Source organism: Triticum aestivum, chromosome 7A (genome assembly GCF_018294505.1).
Source record: "Triticum aestivum cultivar Chinese Spring chromosome 7A, IWGSC CS RefSeq v2.1, whole genome shotgun sequence".
NCBI classification, from domain to species: domain Eukaryota; kingdom Viridiplantae; phylum Streptophyta; class Magnoliopsida; order Poales; family Poaceae; genus Triticum; species Triticum aestivum.
Genome location: NC_057812.1, coordinates 14459054 through 14475533, shown reverse-complemented (window position 1 = coordinate 14475533; position 16480 = coordinate 14459054). Strand labels below are relative to the sequence as shown.

The window sequence follows — 16480 nt, the reverse complement described above, 5'->3', positions numbered from 1 at the left end:
GGCTCTAAGACGTGTTCATGATTTTTTTGAAAGAAAATGCCAAAAATACCCAAAAGAGAGAAGATAAAACAGTGAAAATCTGCCAGAAAAAATCGGTTGAAATCTTGTAGAAAGGTTCCCAAAACAGAAAACAATATAGTACTTACATAGTCTAGTCTGATGGGCTGCACTGTTATGTTTAGAGAGGTGTACCCCATGTACTAGCATGTAAATAACGAAATCACTAGTTAAGAGATACCCCTCGCAAAGCTTACTCCCCCACCTTCTCTGATTTGACAAATGTCATACTGCATGTACGCCAGTAATCGCAATTTGGGAGTTTTCCTTTTTTCATAGATTAATTTTTCAGAATGTTCAATCTCTTGAACTATGCGTCTGAATACGGAACCGTTTTCACCGTTTGATTTCTCATACCGAGTTATTCAAAACTAGATTTCTTGTTAATAAGTTTTAATGAAAAAATCACAAAAACCAAAAAACTCATTTTTTTAAACTCAAAAATCCAGTTCACATAAAATACGAATACAAATAAAAGGAAGAAAAAATGGGAGCCCGGAAACCCGTATTGCGGTTTTTAACTTTTTTTGGAAGCCCAGGTTATGTTTCTTTTTTCTTTTTTGGAGCTCGCGGAAGCAAATGTATGCTTCTTTTGGAAGCGTAATTTTTTCCCGAGTAGAAAAACTGTGCTTCTCAGGGAAGAAAATATGTGCTTTCACACGGAGTAAATCTGTGCTTCTGGTGTAAGCACCACATTTTTTCCTATGCAAAACAAATTTCTCGAAAACATAGTAAGAAACCAAGCGGACACTGAAAAGGGGGAAAATCCATCTAAAACTTGAAAACACATACGGAAAAATAAAAAAACATATCCAAAACCAAGCACGTGACATATGGCGACGAGTGGACACACCAGTTGAGCTATTACCTGTAACTGTGGTTTTTCGAGGGTTCTTTCGGTGTTCCAATAAGCGAGACATGGCACTAGCTCCATATGTATATATATTTTTTCTAGATTTGTTTTTTCAGACACACACAAATATATTTTCTATTTTTTGATTAATATAATACATGTATATTTTTTCTATTTTTGAGTAATACATATACATTTTTCTTGATTTTTTTGAGCAAATATATATATTTCTAGATATATGGCGCCATTGTAGTCTAGCGAGGCAGGATGAATGGGCCTTGTGTAGGTGAGTCAGCCAGCCCAGCCTCACTTACTGGGCCGAATAATTCTGGTGGCCGGTGGGCAGGTGGGACGGGGAGCGGCGCCATTCATGCCACCCCACGGAAGTGTATAAGGAATCCAACCGCGGCTTTGGCACCTCCTCGCCCGCCGCCGCCGCCGCCGTCGCCGACCAGATCCCGCGCCGCCGCAGCCGCAGCCGCAGCCGCAGCCGCCTCCGGCCATGGCGCCGCCATCCTCCGATGAGCCGGCCGCCGCCTCCGGGGCCGGCGCCATCTCCAAGGTCCTCGTCGTCATAGGTGCGTGCGCTTTTCCCCGTGGAAGATTCCCTCCTGGTGCTAGTGCTATGCTTGTTTGCTCACTGTGTGGGGGTCTGGTTGGTTGCAGCGATGCAGACGGAGGCGCTCCCGCTCGTCACCCGGTTCCAGCTCGTCGAGGCGGCCGCCGATGATTCCATGTCAGTGCCCCCCCCCCCCCCCCCCCCCCCCCCTCCCCCTTTTTGGTTCAGAATTCAGAACTTAGAAACGGATGAGCAGCTACTTACTGGTCGATATGGCATGCTAGTTGAGTAGTTAGTTACTTGGCATGTTGTTCTGCGGTAATACGCGTAGCCCACTAGCTCTGTTCGCAGCTCCAAAAATACAGTGGAGTTTAGATGCAAGTGTATGCCTAGATAGATTTCCTGTCTTGTTGCCGCAAGGATTGGGTCTGCGCGGAGGTGCAGCATAAATTTGTTGCTGGAATGGATTGCGAGCTGGGAAAATTTAGCAGCAGTCGGTTTCCGTTGAGCAGATTTGTTGGATGGCTAGTTACTGTATAACTGAACCCAAGATGCTCTATACATGAATTAGGCTGGAACCAGTTGGTCCTCAGTTTTCTTTGGATGCTCTCAAGCTAACACCTTTCTTTGTCGGCACACACCTAACAGATTTCCTAAAGGTGCCCCTTGGACTCGGTACCATGGCGACTACAAAGGCCTCCACATCGATCTCGTCTGGCCTGGAAAAGACCCTGTGCTTGGTAAGTTCTCACCACTTTGCCGGTATTCCCAGCTGGCTGCAAGGACATGTTCTCTGTGGATCAGTTTTCCTGATCGACTTCTCATAAAAGTGTGGTTTGTTTGATATAATTGTCCATAATCAACTTCGTTCCTTACCAAGAGCTAATCTCTTTCAGGGGTTGACAGTGTTGGTACAGTATCCGCAGCTCTTGTGACTTATGCTTCTATACAATTGTTGAAGCCAGACCTTATCATCAACGCTGGTACTGCTGGTGGTTTTAAGGTAGTCTTTTCATTGGTTCAAATATTTATGCTACTGTTTGTGCATATTACAATTTTGCTGATCTTCTGTCTTGCTGCGTTTTAGGCCAGAGGAGCAGGTATTGGGGATGTCTTCTTAGCTTCAGATGTTGCTTTCCATGACAGGAGAATACCCATTCCTGTGAGTCCTGTCTTATGTTTCTTCTCTATCCACAGTGTAATTGCATCCATTTTCTTGTAAGAGGACTCCATTGATAAGCTTCAGTGTTGTTTGAAATTAGGAAGTCATATATGTGCAGAATTGTGCATAGCTAATTTTACCAAATGAATTCAATAATCCAATCCATATTCTCCCAATAAGTAGGAGTTCTCTGCTCTGTTTGTATCATCACGGCTAAACATGTGGAACTAAATGCTTACGTTTGTGGTTTGAAATCTCTTTATGGCTTAGTATGTTATTTCTTCTGTAGAAATTTCCTCTCTTATGTCATTCTTTCATTCTCTGTTCAAACCTTATTGATGTTGACATGGTCTTTCTTGTGTAGGTCTTTGACAGTTATGGAATTGGAGCACGAAAAACATTTGAAACCCCGAATATAGTGAAGGAACTCAATTTGAAGGTAAGTTAGGGCATCTTCATTGGAAAGCGCTTGTATAGGCGCTTAGAGAACAAAGTAAATCTTGTAGAATTATAGAAGGAACTTAGCGCCTCTTGTTACAGTGTAAACCGCTAATCTCGGATGCTAATAAGCCGTCCGCTGAACTCGCCACTTATCTTGTGGGGCAAAAAAAACCCCAAGCGCCCGGTTCCCCTTTTTGCGCCGATGCCGTAGCTGGCGCCAGGTTTGGAATGCCCAACTGCCGATCGATCGGGGAACAAATCCTGGTGCCCTGGGTTAGCGCCCAGTGTTGGCGATGCCCTTATAGGGCTTAACTGGATGCTAGTTGTTGCCACTTGTCAATCTGCTGGATTATTTTTTTGGCCATACTTGACGGCATGAATATACATGAATATGCCTTGCTGTTTATTTCAATACAGTGTTGTTTCTGAAATGAATTTTTTGTTTTCATTCAGTAATGCATATCTAGGCTCAGGAGCTAGGGACCTCTCTAAAGTTGCTGTGCTTCCTCTGTTTCAGGTTGGGAAACTGTCAACTGGTGATTCTCTGGATATGTCCCCCCATGATGAGACAGCAATACTGAGCAATGAAGCTACAGTCAAGGATATGGAGGTACATGCTTTTGCTTGAGAGTTCAGCTTATGAATTACAAACATTAGCAAATAACACGCAAATGGAGTTTATTCACCCTACTGCTCCAGGACAACTTTAAGAAATCTAAAATTTTGACAGGGTGCTTGTTCTCCTGTAGGCACCTATATTTTTATTAGAGCCTTTGAGTAGGATGCTGCTAGTCTGCACACGGTGTGAACAGTAAATTCAAAAAAATAGTAAAAAATAAAAATAATCCGAAATTTTGAAGCAACGAAGATGTTCATTTGTGCAAAGTTCGTGCAAAATATCGTGGTGCTTGACATCTGAGGACCTCTTACCAAAAAAAAACCGGGTGTGTTGAAGAACACTATTCATAGCCGATTCTTTTTTTTTTGCAAACTCCTCAGATGTCCAAGCACCATGAAAATTTCTAAGCACGTTGTGCACATGAGCATCTTCAATGTCAAAAATTTCAGGTTTTATTTTTATTTATTTTTACTTCTTTTTTAATTTACTGTTCATCGGGTATAGATGAGCCCGGGCATTGTTTTGAACTATTGCTTTGAGTAGTTCTTTACTGATCTGTATAGTTCTTGCTAGGTGATGCTATAGTTGAAGTTAAATAGATAAGCACTAATATACCCATTTATGTTAAGTTTTGTTACTGTTCTGCATCCATCTCTTGTACTCCCTCCGTTCGGAATTACTTGTCGTAGGAGTGGATGTATCTAGACGTATTTTAGTTCTAGATACATCCATTTCTATCTATTTTTGCGACAAGTAATTCCGGACGGAGGGAGTACATGCTAACAAACTTTAATTTGTAGATCTCATACTTGTTTTATTTTCTCTCATTTGCCATTCCAGGGAGCAGCGGTGGCATATGTTGCTGACTTGTTCTCGACACCTGCTATCTTTGTCAAAGCTGTGACTGACATTGTTGATGGGGAGAAGCCAACAGCCGAGGAGTTTCTGCAAAACCTGATCTCCGTGACGATGGCGCTTGACCAGGCAGTCATGCAAGTGGTAGACTTCATCAGCGGCAAATGTATCTCTGATCTCTGAACGCCGAACACTCCGCCATGCTGTTCTGGGGTCCACAAACTGAGGGAGCCTGAATATATATTGTTGGATGTATAATGTTTCCTGGGGGGTTTCACACACGATTTTACATTATCGTAACCCCTATGTAAAAAATTCTTGGCGATTACTCGGAGCCATTGTATGGGATTTTGTAGAATTTTACAAACTGTGCAGCTTAGTGAAGCTCGGCTTAATAAGGTGGTGTATTGTTACACTGGAATAAATGATGGGCACTGGAACTCCCATGGATTCAGTACAATGGTTGATGGACGCACCTTGGCAGCTTCATCACATGGCAGCTGAATACTTTCCAAATGGAGTAAGAAGTAAAGGCTCTCATGTTTGTGAGCAGCTGTGCCATATGTATGCCGAATCAGTTAACTGCAATAATTCTACAGTACTATTCATTGGACTCAGTTCTTTTTTATCTACTATTTTGCATTTTTCTCTTTTACAGGATTAACAAACTTTAATTTGTAGAGCTCATAGAGACAAGAATGGTTTTTATTAGATCTTTTTTTGTTCTTTTATATGCACCCTCTGTTAAAAATGGTTTTAGATCACTAAAGTAGTGAATTAAAACTGGTTTTAGATCACTAAAGTAGTGAATTAAAACGTCTTATATTTGTTTACAGAGGTAGTTGCTTATAATGCAGTTGGAACTAAATGGATAAACATTGAGAATATGTTGATTTATGTACACTGGTAGCCAGTTACTCTTGCGTTCCACCTAGTGTTCTGCGTCCTTCTCTTTTACTTGCTTGCGACAAACTCTAATTTGTAGACCTCCATTTTGTTTTCCAATTTCTCTTTCGCCTTTCCAGGGAGCAGCGATGGCATCTCTGATCTCTGAAATCCTAACAATCTAACATTCCGCAAGTGAATGTAACATGTGGTATATATTGTTGCATGTATAATATTTTGTTGGGGTGGATTTCGTACACAATCTTACATTGTTCTAACCTTGTAAGAAAAAAAATGAAATTACTTGGAGCCAATGTATGTGATTTTGTAGAACTGTGGGAGTGGATTTTTTTTACATGATCTTACATTATCCTAACCTTGTAGAAAAAAAAACTGCAGTGTTAATGAAGCTCTGATGAGTTGTTGAATTGGCAAACTAAAATATAAATGATGGGTGCTGAAACTCCCATGGATTGAGCAGAGGAAAAATAACTCTAGGAGTGATGGATGCACCTTGGCAGCTCCATCACAGGCTAGCTACAAAATGCAGTGAGCTGTGAATTCTGGCCAATGTTGGGAGCAGTGAAAAATAACTCTATATGTCTATATATGTGCTAAGTCAGTTAATTGCTTGAATTCCATAGTACTGCTGGTTGGTTGGTTCTCTTGCTTTTTTTTTACCATGGTAAGTTGGTAAAGTTCAGGAGGCATTAAGTTGGCTGCAAGGCCGCTCCACAGAGATAGCAGTGGAGTTGCTAGATCTGCCATTGGCCGAAGAACATCCAAGTGAAGTGTTTTCTTCTTCCTTGCCTGCTTTGCTCTGGTACTCATGTTGTTCTGCTTCCCCGAACCCCAAATTATATTTTCCTCAGTTGATTTTATTTCCTTCTTCCATATATTTTGATTTCCCCTGTTTTTGCATAAGAACATAAATTTTTCTGTGGAAAAATAGGTCATGCAGCAGTGCGCCGGCGAGGATGAGGAGACCACTCCACTCTCCGGCGACCAGTCCTTCTTCACAGCCATCATGTGCAAGACCCACGTCCAGAAGCCTTATCTGCTGGTATGATACGACACCGCAAGCCTGCAACAATGGCGGTTAGCTTCATAATCAATTGGTCATGCCCTGATCTTCTCTGCTTCTTGCATGCGCCGGACCGTGCAGATCATCCCGACCCACTTCCAGCGCCGGCTGCCGGCAAGGCGCGCGGCGGTGGTGCTCCGGTGCCGCGGGAGCTCGTGGATCATGAGCTACTGCGGTGACACCAAGCTGAAGAGGCTCGACCAGGGCTGGGAGCACTTCGCCGTCCACAACCGGCTGCAGGTCGGCGATGCGTGTGTGTTCGAGCTGGTGTCCGGGTATGCTGGAGATGGCGGCAAAAGGGAGGTGGTGCTGGAGGTGCAGGTGCTTCGACGCGGTGGCCTGCCGGAGCCCGAGGATCTCGCCACCAAAGGAGACACCGCCGACGAGGCCATCATCATCTTGGACTAGTCATCGATAGTGAGAGCTGGCTGCACTTGTTGCTGGTGTATGTAGATTCATTCAATGTACGCGTGTCTTGTTTGTAAGACATCGACCACCATATTATTATTAGCTTGCATTTCATTGGCTAGATCTATGACAGAAAGAAACAAATTATGGAACCGTAAATAAATATTATAAAACAATTAATAAATATTATAAATTAGACCATCGATTAACTTTATCACAACATAATCGCTTTGCTCATGACTGGAATAGTAGTCACTTGGCTTTAGCTTAAAAATTGCAAAATCATCACAAACATTTTGTTATTAACAAACTAACAAATATGCCTGTGGAAGAGTTATTTTTTTGTAAGAAGCAACTGGAAAGATAATTGATGTGTCCACCAAAAACGGTCTCCCCAACGGTGGGCGACAGAATAAGGAGTTACGTCTTCTTGCGAGTCATGTTTGGCCGCAAAATCTTACAGTGGTGGGGTTGGTCGGCGTGGCGGTGAGTATCCAACTCATGCCTTTTTTTCTCCGGGTCCGCCTACATCATGGGGTTGTGGCTTTCTCATTTTTTTTGCTGCGCGGCGACCTTCCGGACACGGTTGCTTCGACCACTCTCTCCTATGATGGCATAACCGGATGGATTAGTAATTGTAGCACATAAATCCAGTTTCATTACCACAATCAGGCATGAATTTTCCTTCTTTATCAGGGTTTCTTTTCTTTGATTATTTTAGGGCTCACATGCTCACATTTTTTCTAATTAGAGCCAAAGATCATATTCTCTTTAATTAGCACATGCCCATAATTTTTTTCATTTATAGCCAACCAACATAGAACAAATGTGTGCTGCTAACCAATGGCCAGCGCGAATATTTAAGAAAATACTATAGCACCCTGGAAGTGAACCGCCGAATACCCTTGGCAGCGTGTGGTGTGTGCTCACATTTTCTGATTTTTTTCGAACTTTCAAGAAATATGAGGTGTCGAATATTCTTGGAAATATGGGCAATTTTTGAAATCCCTAACTGTTATAAAAAATGTGAATAATTTTTTGAAAACTCCGTATAATTTTTGAAAACATCGAAAAAATAAGAAACCAGATTTTTTTTGAAATTCACAAAAATTCTTTTGTAAATATGAAAAATTTATAAAAACACAAATATTTTTCAATTTGTGAACAAATTTTGAAAAAGGGAACATCTTTTGAACACTCAGATCAATTTCAGAAAATGTTTTCTAGAAGCAAATATTATCTTTGATTTGTGAACATTTCACTAAAATAGGAATAGTTTTCGAATATGTCATATTTTATAAAATGAAATTTGTTTTAATACATGTCGAGAAATTTTGGAAACGACAAACATATTTAAAAAACACGGGAACAAAGTTTTTGGAATTATGAACATTTTTTGAATATTTGAAGAAAAAGTGAATTCTTAATTTTTTTTATAAATTTCTTGTTGACGGGACAATTGTAAAAATTCAAGATAAACTTGGAAAGGGAAAATAAAAATAAAAAGATAGAAAATAGAAAGAAACAGAAAAAGAAAATAGAACCGGAACACTAAGAAAAATGAAAACGAGCCGGCCCAGCCTAGCCTTGGGCGTCTGTGCAAAGTTTCGTCTATTTGCTGCCACAAGCAGGAAATAAGGTTTTGTAAGTTGCATAGGCAGGATAATAAGTGAGCTGGCTTCACTGGGCCTGAGGACGCTCGGCCCATAGATGAATTTCTAGAAAAACGCGTTTACTTTTCTAGTGGACAGAGGCACAAAAATTTAGTACCACTTCAGATCCAAAATTTAGTACCAGTTCAAACCCTAACCTGGGCCCGAGGACGCTCGGCCCATAGTTTAGGCCCGTAGGCCTCAAGATGGCAATATTCCCCGTGGGGACGGGTACCCGCGGGGATTTACCCGTCATGGAGTGGGGTTGGGGGCAGATTAGCCCCATGGGTATTGTCTAGTGGGTACCTGTTAGTCTCGCGGGGCGGGGATGGGTATAACATTCCCCCCGTGGGGACTCCATGGATACCCGAAAACTATGCCATATGTACTACAAATGCAGAATATATAGATTAATACCTAGATATTTCACATAATTATTTTTCTCCACCCCTCCCAACAACCATGTCTTCTCCAATCTCACCTATCCCAGTCAGCTTTGAAATCCCCATGGATACCCGACAGGTACCGGATACTCGACATTAACAGGGATGGGGGGTGTTTTGTCCCCGCGAAGCTTCACAGGGATCGCGGGTATGGGGATTGGCAGGGATGGTGGAGTCATCCCTGCTCATCCCCGTTCCCATTGCCACCTTGACGTATGCCTGCATTAGAGAGGTGCTCGAGAGGGCAGTGGTAGCGGCGCTAATAAACCACTCCGAACCCCTCTCAACTAGCAAGGTGGGACTAAAGTTTTGGCCGCGGCAACACCCCCCTTTCGTCCCGGTTGGTGGCACCAACCAGAAGCAATTCCCACCTTTGGTCCCGGTTGGTGGCACCAACCGGGACCAATGCCCACCTTTGGTCCCGGTTTGTGCCACCAACCGGGACAAAAGGTCTCTGCTTTCCGCCCTTTGGGTTGACGAAAACTGACCTTTTGTCTCGGTTGGTGGCACGAACCGAGACTAAAGGGGTGCATTGGTCCCGGTTTGTGCCACCAACCATGACCAAAGGTGGGCATTGGTCTCGGTTGGTGCCACCAACCGAGACGAAAGGGCTACGGCTGGCACGGCATCAGGCGGGTGGATGTTTAGTCCCACCTCCCTAGCTGAGAGGCACAGATAGTTGTTTATAAGCGTTGCTGCGCCTCCCCTTTGGAACTCCTCTCTATTGCAGGCCTACAGGCCTAAACCTGTCTCTCTGCTTGTGGGCCTACTGGGCCTGCTGCGGGCCTGAATCCTAGCCAAACTAGCTGGTTGGGGTTTTTAGTCGTATTCAGGTCGTGGTGGCCCAATAGGTGGCATTTTTTTTATTTTTTTCTAGTATTTTTGTTTTTTGCTTTATTTATTTTCTTTTGTTTCTACTTACAGTTTTCAGTGATTCTTTTTGCTTTAGGTCACAGAAATTATAAACTTTCTGTTAGTGCCATTAGTTTTCAAATTTGAATAGTTTAAATTTGATTTCTTTGAAATTTGTGTGAAATCACTAGTTTGTGAATAACTTTACTATAAAAATAGATTTTTGAGTGATTCTTTTTCCTGCTATTTAATATTACTGTGTTTTATCCATTCTTGAGGAAATCATTAACTGGTAGCTGCTCGGTCGGCTGGTGAGTAGGGGATTAATAGGCTAATAGGCAAGTTAATTGGCCATTTAATCAATTAATCAGATGATTTATCGGGTAATCGACTACTCGGGGACCCTATGAGTAGGGATTAATCGGCAAGTTAACTGGTTAATCAGATGAATTCTTGAACAGGGGTTTTATCATTATATTCAATTTGGTAATTTTTAGGTCATTTTAAATGTATGTTTTAATCAAAAACAGATTTTGTTATTTTAGTTTGCTATTAAAGTTTCTAACAAAAATAATTCTTTATGAAATTTTTTTTTGCTATTAATGTTTTGAAAAAAATATTTTGATAATTTTAGTTGCATAAGTTTTATATAATTTTAGTTTCAAAATACTAGAGGTTTATAAAAGCTTTTTAGTTGATTCTTTATGATGTTGAAGAATATTATAGTTTTGTTTTAGTTGATCATAACAAAAAAATTGATTCTTTTTAGTTGCATAAAATTTTATATAATTTCAGTTGCATAAATTTTAGTTTTTATCGATTCTTTTTAGTTGATTCCTTTTGCTATTAGAATTTTATAAAAGCTTTTTAGTTGATTCTTTTTGCTATGGAAGAATACTATAGTTTTATTTTAGTTGATCATAACAGAATATTTTAATTGATTATTTTTAGTTCATTCTTTTTGCTATTAGAGTTTTATAAAAGTTTTGTAGTTCATTCTTTTTGTTGGGAAACGTAGCATGCAATTTTTTAAAAAATTCCTACACTTACGCAAGATCTATCTAGGAGATGCATAGCAACGAGAGGGGAAGAGTGTGTCCACGTACCCTCGTAGACCGAAAGAGGAAGCGTTTGACAACGCGGTTGATGTAGTTGCTGATAATTTAGTTGGAATTAAATGGATAAACAATGAGAATATGTTGATTTATGCACACTGGTAACCAGTTACTCTTGCGTTCTAGATTGTGTTATGCATCCTTCTCTTTTCACATGCGTGCGACAAACTGTAGATCTCGAATCTGTTTTCCAATTTCTCATTTGCCTTTCCAGGGAGCGGCAACGACATCTCTGATATCTGAGATCCTAACAATCTGGCATTCCACAAATGAACGTAACATGGGATATACAAATTGTTGGATATATAATATTTTGCGGGGGTGTATTCCGTACACGATCTTAGATTGTTGTAACCTCGTAAGTAAAAGAAGTCCATGGTAATTACTTGGCGCCAATGTATGCGATTTTGTATAAGAATATTTTGCAAAAATGAGCAGCGTTAGTGAAGCTCCTATGAGATGTTGTATTGGCAAACTAAAATATAAATGATGCTCTCTGAAACTCCCATGGATTCAGCACAGCAAAAATAACTCTAGGAGTGATGGATGCACCTTGGCAGCTCCATCACATGCTAGCTACGAAATGCAGTGCAGTGAATACTTGCCTATGTTTGGAGCAGCTGTACTATATGTCTATATGTGTGCTAAATCGGTTAATTTGCTTTAATTCCATAGTACTGCTGGTTGGTTGGTTGGTTCAGAAGCCTTAAAGTTGGCTGCACAGTCGCTCCACAATGAGCAGTGGAGCATCCAAGTAAAGTGGCTTCTTCTTCTCTGGTAGTCATGGTGATCTGCTCCCCCACACCCTGAATTATATTTTGCTCCCTCAGTTTTATTTTCCCCTTCCCTTGTCCCTCGTTGGGATATACTTATAATATTTTGATTTTCACAGTTTTTTGCTTAAGAACATATTTTTTTCTGTGCAAAAATTGGTCTTGCAGCAGCGTGCTAGCGAGGATGATGAGACCACCCCACTCTCCGGTGACCGGCCATTCTTCACCGCCGTCATGTGCAAGACGCACGTCCAGAAGCCCTATCTGCTGGTATGATACGGCGCTGCAACGTGACGTTCCCATACGCTCGTAGCAGGCAACAATGGCGGTTAGCTTCATAATCAATTGGTCATGCCCTGATCTTCTCTGCTTCTTGCATGCGCCGGACCGTGCAGATCATCCCGACCCACTTCCAGCGCCGGCTGCCGGCAAGGCGCGCGGCGGTGGTGCTCCGGTGCCGCGGGAGCTCGTGGATCATGAGCTACTGCGGTGACACCAAGCTGAAGAGGCTCGACCAGGGCTGGGAGCACTTCGCCGTCCACAACCGGCTGCAGGTCGGCGATGCGTGTGTGTTCGAGCTGGTGTCCGGGTATGCTGGAGATGGCGGCAAAAGGGAGGTGGTGCTGGAGGTGCAGGTGCTTCGACGCGGTGGCCTGCCGGAGCCCGAGGATCTCGCCACCAAAGGAGACACCGCCGACGAGGCCATCATCATCTTGGACTAGTCATCGATAGTGAGAGCTGGCTGCACTTGTTGCTGGTGTATGTAGATTCATTCAATGTACGCGTGTCTTGTTTGTAAGACATCGACCACCATATTATTATTAGCTTGCATTTCATTGGCTAGATCTATGTCTTCTTGTAATTTGGTGTAGAAATAATCATTCCTCATTTCTATTCGTGGATAGTTATTTGCTCAAGACCAGGCATAGACTTTTCGTCAGTTCTGCCGATGGCATGTGGGCACGTTATTATCTGTACGAAGGTCTTTGCGTGCAAAAATATCTAGTGCAATTGACTGCAGATAAACATTTTCAACAAACAAAGACGCCCAAAATGGCAGAAAAGAGCAATTTATATACAACCGGTTGAGTCTGTTCTCTCCATGCTCCGCGGGTTATTTAACCACTTTCCACTTTCTCCCATACACCAATTGTTCGGCAGAAACAATGCAAGAAAACAACAACTTTATATAAGACTGCCAATTGAGTGTTCTCTCCGTGCTTCAAGCTCAGCACCTTGATCTCACATACCAAGTGTTAGCAAAAGCAACAAGGACAAGAAAAGGGGAACGGAGGTTAGCTTGAGAATAGGAGACATGGGAAATGAAATGCTTAGCCAGAAGCCGACCACATGCACAACCTGCATGTTAACACGTTGATAGACTTTGTTGTTGACAACCGGTTCCATGTCCATGACACCTGCGTCTTTGAGCTGGTGACTGGCGCCATATAGGGGAATAAGGTGGTGTTCAGACTGCAGAACTGTGCAGCTTAGTGAAGCTCGGCTTAATAAGGTGGTCTATTGTTATACTGGAATAAATGATGGGCACTGGAACTCCCATGGATTCAAAACAATGGTTGATGGATGCACCTTGGCAGCTCCATCACGTGGTAGCTAGCTTTGCAAGTGCAATGAGCAATGAATACTTTCCAAATCCAGTGATTAGTAAAGGCACTCATTTTTGGGAGCAGTTGTGCCATATGTATGCTGAATGAGTTAACTACAATAATTCTAGTGTACTGTTTGTTTGGACTCAGTTCTTTTCTACCCGCAATATTGCAATTTTCTCTTCTACCTGATTAATGAACAATCATTTGTAGACCTCCCGCGAGCGACCGAGGTGGCGAACCCGAGCCGCCGCTCCTAGTCCGCGCCTCTCCCTCCCTCAGTCGCCGCCGCCGGCATGCGCCGCTGATCCGATCGGCGTAGGCGGCAGCGGGGATCCCCTTCTCCTCGCACGATACCAGGCGGCGCGGGACGACAGTTTCAGCAACGGCGTCTTGCGGATCCATGGCACGGCGGAGGCACTTGGCGGCGCTGGTGCATCAGTTGGTCGTGGCATGCAGGTCGGCTGTACGGGGCTAGAAGATGGAGGTGGGGCTGGGCGTGGCCGATGGCGGTGGCGGCAGCGGCATCCAGCCCGGACCGGTCTTGGCGGTGGCGATGGCGACGACTGAACCGGACCTGACCATGGTGGTGGCGGCGTCCCCTCCATCGAGGATGACGGGCCAGGTGTTGGGTCCTTGTGGCGGCGCCGGTGGCGGCGGATATTGGGATCCCGTGTCCGGTCTCGTCGCAGGACGCGCGTGGCGGCCGGAGCTTCCGCCGGCGTCGACGACGCTTGGTGCGGGATCGCGGCGACGGTTGCCGTTGTATGGGCGACGAAAGTGGCTGGCGCGACGGTGGGTGCTCCCTCTAGCGCTCAGAATCGGGGTCGCGGCCCCTCTTCATCAACAGCGGCGGACTCCGGGGTCGCGTGGGCGACTCAGAGTTCGGATCGCAAGATGGTGACAGCCTTCTAAGGCTGGTGACGGTATGGGACGTCCCCTCCATCAACAAATCGGGTTCGATGCGGCTCGGCAGGTGACACATGACCCTCTCTCGGAGTTGTCGGGCAATGCCTATTGTCGGCAGGTGAAGCCACCGGTGGATGTGCTACCGGTGGATACTACGTACGACTTCTTATATGGAGGTGTCAAGTCATGCCTTCTACCGGCAGGTGATGCACGGCGGCTCTGGTGGAGGTGTCAAGTTTATCCTGTTGTTATTGGATCAAAGGTGGTGCGACAGTAGCGGGAGGCAAGCGATATGGGACGTCTTTGTCTTCCGTTGTCTCCTCTAGAGGTATCCAGCTATCGAGGAGTCAGTAGACGGATAAAGGCGGATGGTACAGACAAATTCAACTACGAGCTTATGCACTTCGGTGGAAACACAATATCACTGATCGGGCTATGTGATCGCGCGCCTGTGTCGTGTCCTTGCGAAAAGTGATGGATTAAAGCTTTGCTTTGGGAATGAGAATATGAAGTTCAACCTTGTGATGGACTCGCCATCATCGGCACACGTGTGGTGATTCCTTCATGAAGGGATAGTCTAGGAGTTGTGTATTTTTCTTTTATGTCGTGTCTTGTATCATAGGGTTAGTGGTTATCTGGGGGAGTTACTGTCGCGAGGTATATGGCCTCATGGTTTGTTTTATCTTTTTTCCGGGTCGATGGTATTCGGCTGCTGGATTTTGCTCTATTAATAATATATGGCTGCATGCATCGTCTTGATGCAGAGGCCGGGGTTATCTTTTTTTTAAAGACCTCATTCCGAGACAAAAAAAGTTTTTATTCGATCTTCTTTGTTCTTTTGTACACCCTCTTTAAGAATATATATTATACTCCCTCCAAAATAAGTGTGTCAAGTTTAGTACAACTTTGTAGTAGAGCTAGTATAAAGTTGAGACCGTTATTTGGAACGGAGGGAGTATTTTGTTAATCAGTTTGTGCTCCCTCTACATTTTACTTGTTCTTTGTTAGATCTACCTTGTTCTTGTAGCCAATATATTTTGGTAACAAACTATAATAGAAAGTAACAACTACTTGTAGACAAAATATGTTTTTATTAGATCTTCTTTGTTCTTTTGTACTTCCTCTATAAACAAACATATTATAGTTTGTTAATAAAAATATTATTTATTAACAAACTATAATTAAAATGTATAGCAGATCCTTTCACAATCGAGGTGATCGACGTGAAGCCCTATCACACTAGCAGAAGATATGTGCATAAAAAATCCTCCAGAATCTGCGCCAAGGCTGTGGTGGTTGGTCCTTGAATTCTGCCGATGAATGGCAAATCCTAGTTGACGCCCATTAGGGCAAACTCTATTTGATGAGAGCAACTAGTTGACGAGTGCTTCTTCGCGAGCCTCGCAACGATCAGCGTCACTTTACGCGCTCTTAGCCCGTCTGCCACGTGTCGCGCTTTCGGCGCTTCCTTCGGATTTTATTTTTATTTTTTATTTTTTCACACGCGGTTTCCATTTTTTAAATGGTTTTTTTAGTTTTTTTGACGTTTCGGTTTTCCACCGGTCTTCCTTAACTTTTGGACAATTTTTTTTCAATTTTTTTCTTTTTTTGCGTTAAAAAACGTGTTTTTTTTCGCGAGACTCACGGATTTGCTTTCGTGAGAGGCACGGTTTTGCTTTCGCGAGAGTCACGGCCGTGCCTCCCGGAAACAAAAAAAAAACGTGTTTTCTATTTTTTTCGCGAGAGGCACATTTTTTCTTCCGCGAGTGGCACGTTGTGCTTTCGCGAGCGCCTCTCGGAAACAGAAAAAAACGCGTTTTCTGTTTTTTTCTTTCCGAGAGAGGCACGGTTTTGCTTCCGCGAGAAGCACGGCAGTGCCTCTCGGAAACGAAAAACGGAAAACGGAAAACGAGAAGCACGGTTTTGTCTTTTTCTTTTCTTTCGTGAGAGGCATGATTTTGCTTTCGCGAGAGGCATGGTTGTGTTTTTGCAAGAGGCACGGCCGTGCCTCCTCAAAAACGGATTTCCTTTTTTCTTTTTACTTCCGCGAGAGGCACGGTTTTGTTTCCACTAGAAGCACGGTTGTGATTTTGCGAGAGGCACGGGCGTGCCTATTTCGGAAAGGAAAAAAACCAGTGCATCCGGCCCGGTTTTTTCGTCCGTTTTTTTCATGAAAAAAAAGTTTGCCGAAACCTTTCAACATGGG

The 16480-nt window shown here is 43.4% G+C and overlaps 3 protein-coding genes across 3 annotated transcripts; all 3 read left to right on the top strand.

Annotated features, from left to right (window-relative positions):
• Positions 1 to 1248: 1248 nt before the first annotated feature.
• On the top strand, positions 1249 to 5163 carry LOC123150583 (5'-methylthioadenosine/S-adenosylhomocysteine nucleosidase). The gene is made up of 8 exons (XM_044570422.1): positions 1249 to 1488; positions 1577 to 1646; positions 2118 to 2209; positions 2366 to 2472; positions 2557 to 2631; positions 2996 to 3070; positions 3590 to 3682; positions 4532 to 5163. The coding sequence occupies exons 1-8, from the start codon at positions 1413 to 1415 to the stop codon at positions 4727 to 4729; spliced, it is 786 nt and encodes a 261-aa protein (XP_044426357.1). The 5' UTR covers positions 1249 to 1412; the 3' UTR covers positions 4730 to 5163.
• A 328-nt stretch (positions 5164 to 5491) lies between these two features.
• Positions 5492 to 7037, top strand: LOC123151804 (B3 domain-containing protein Os06g0112300). Its single transcript, XM_044571447.1, has 3 exons — positions 5492 to 6254; positions 6384 to 6494; positions 6597 to 7037. The coding sequence occupies exons 2-3, from the start codon at positions 6387 to 6389 to the stop codon at positions 6921 to 6923; spliced, it is 435 nt and encodes a 144-aa protein (XP_044427382.1). The 5' UTR covers positions 5492 to 6254; positions 6384 to 6386; the 3' UTR covers positions 6924 to 7037.
• Positions 7038 to 11734: 4697 nt separating this feature from the next.
• Positions 11735 to 12594, top strand: LOC123151708 (B3 domain-containing protein Os06g0112300). Its single transcript, XM_044571374.1, has 3 exons — positions 11735 to 11771; positions 11927 to 12028; positions 12154 to 12594. The coding sequence occupies exons 1-3, from the start codon at positions 11769 to 11771 to the stop codon at positions 12478 to 12480; spliced, it is 432 nt and encodes a 143-aa protein (XP_044427309.1). The 5' UTR covers positions 11735 to 11768; the 3' UTR covers positions 12481 to 12594.
• Positions 12595 to 16480: the final 3886 nt, after the last annotated feature.

Coding starts and splice junctions, on each gene's coding strand:
- LOC123150583 (XM_044570422.1), top strand. CDS start 1,413: ATGGCGCCGCCATCCTCCGATGAGCCGGCCGCCGCCTCCGGGGCCGGC. Junction 1,489..1,576: donor CAAGGTCCTCGTCGTCATAG/GTGCGTGCGCTT, acceptor GGTTGGTTGCAG/CGATGCAGACGGAGGCGCTC. Junction 2,210..2,365: donor TGGAAAAGACCCTGTGCTTG/GTAAGTTCTCAC, acceptor AATCTCTTTCAG/GGGTTGACAGTGTTGGTACA.
- LOC123151804 (XM_044571447.1), top strand. CDS start 6,387: ATGCAGCAGTGCGCCGGCGAGGATGAGGAGACCACTCCACTCTCCGGC. Junction 6,495..6,596: donor TCCAGAAGCCTTATCTGCTG/GTATGATACGAC, acceptor CGGACCGTGCAG/ATCATCCCGACCCACTTCCA.
- LOC123151708 (XM_044571374.1), top strand. Junction 12,029..12,153: donor TCCAGAAGCCCTATCTGCTG/GTATGATACGGC, acceptor CGGACCGTGCAG/ATCATCCCGACCCACTTCCA.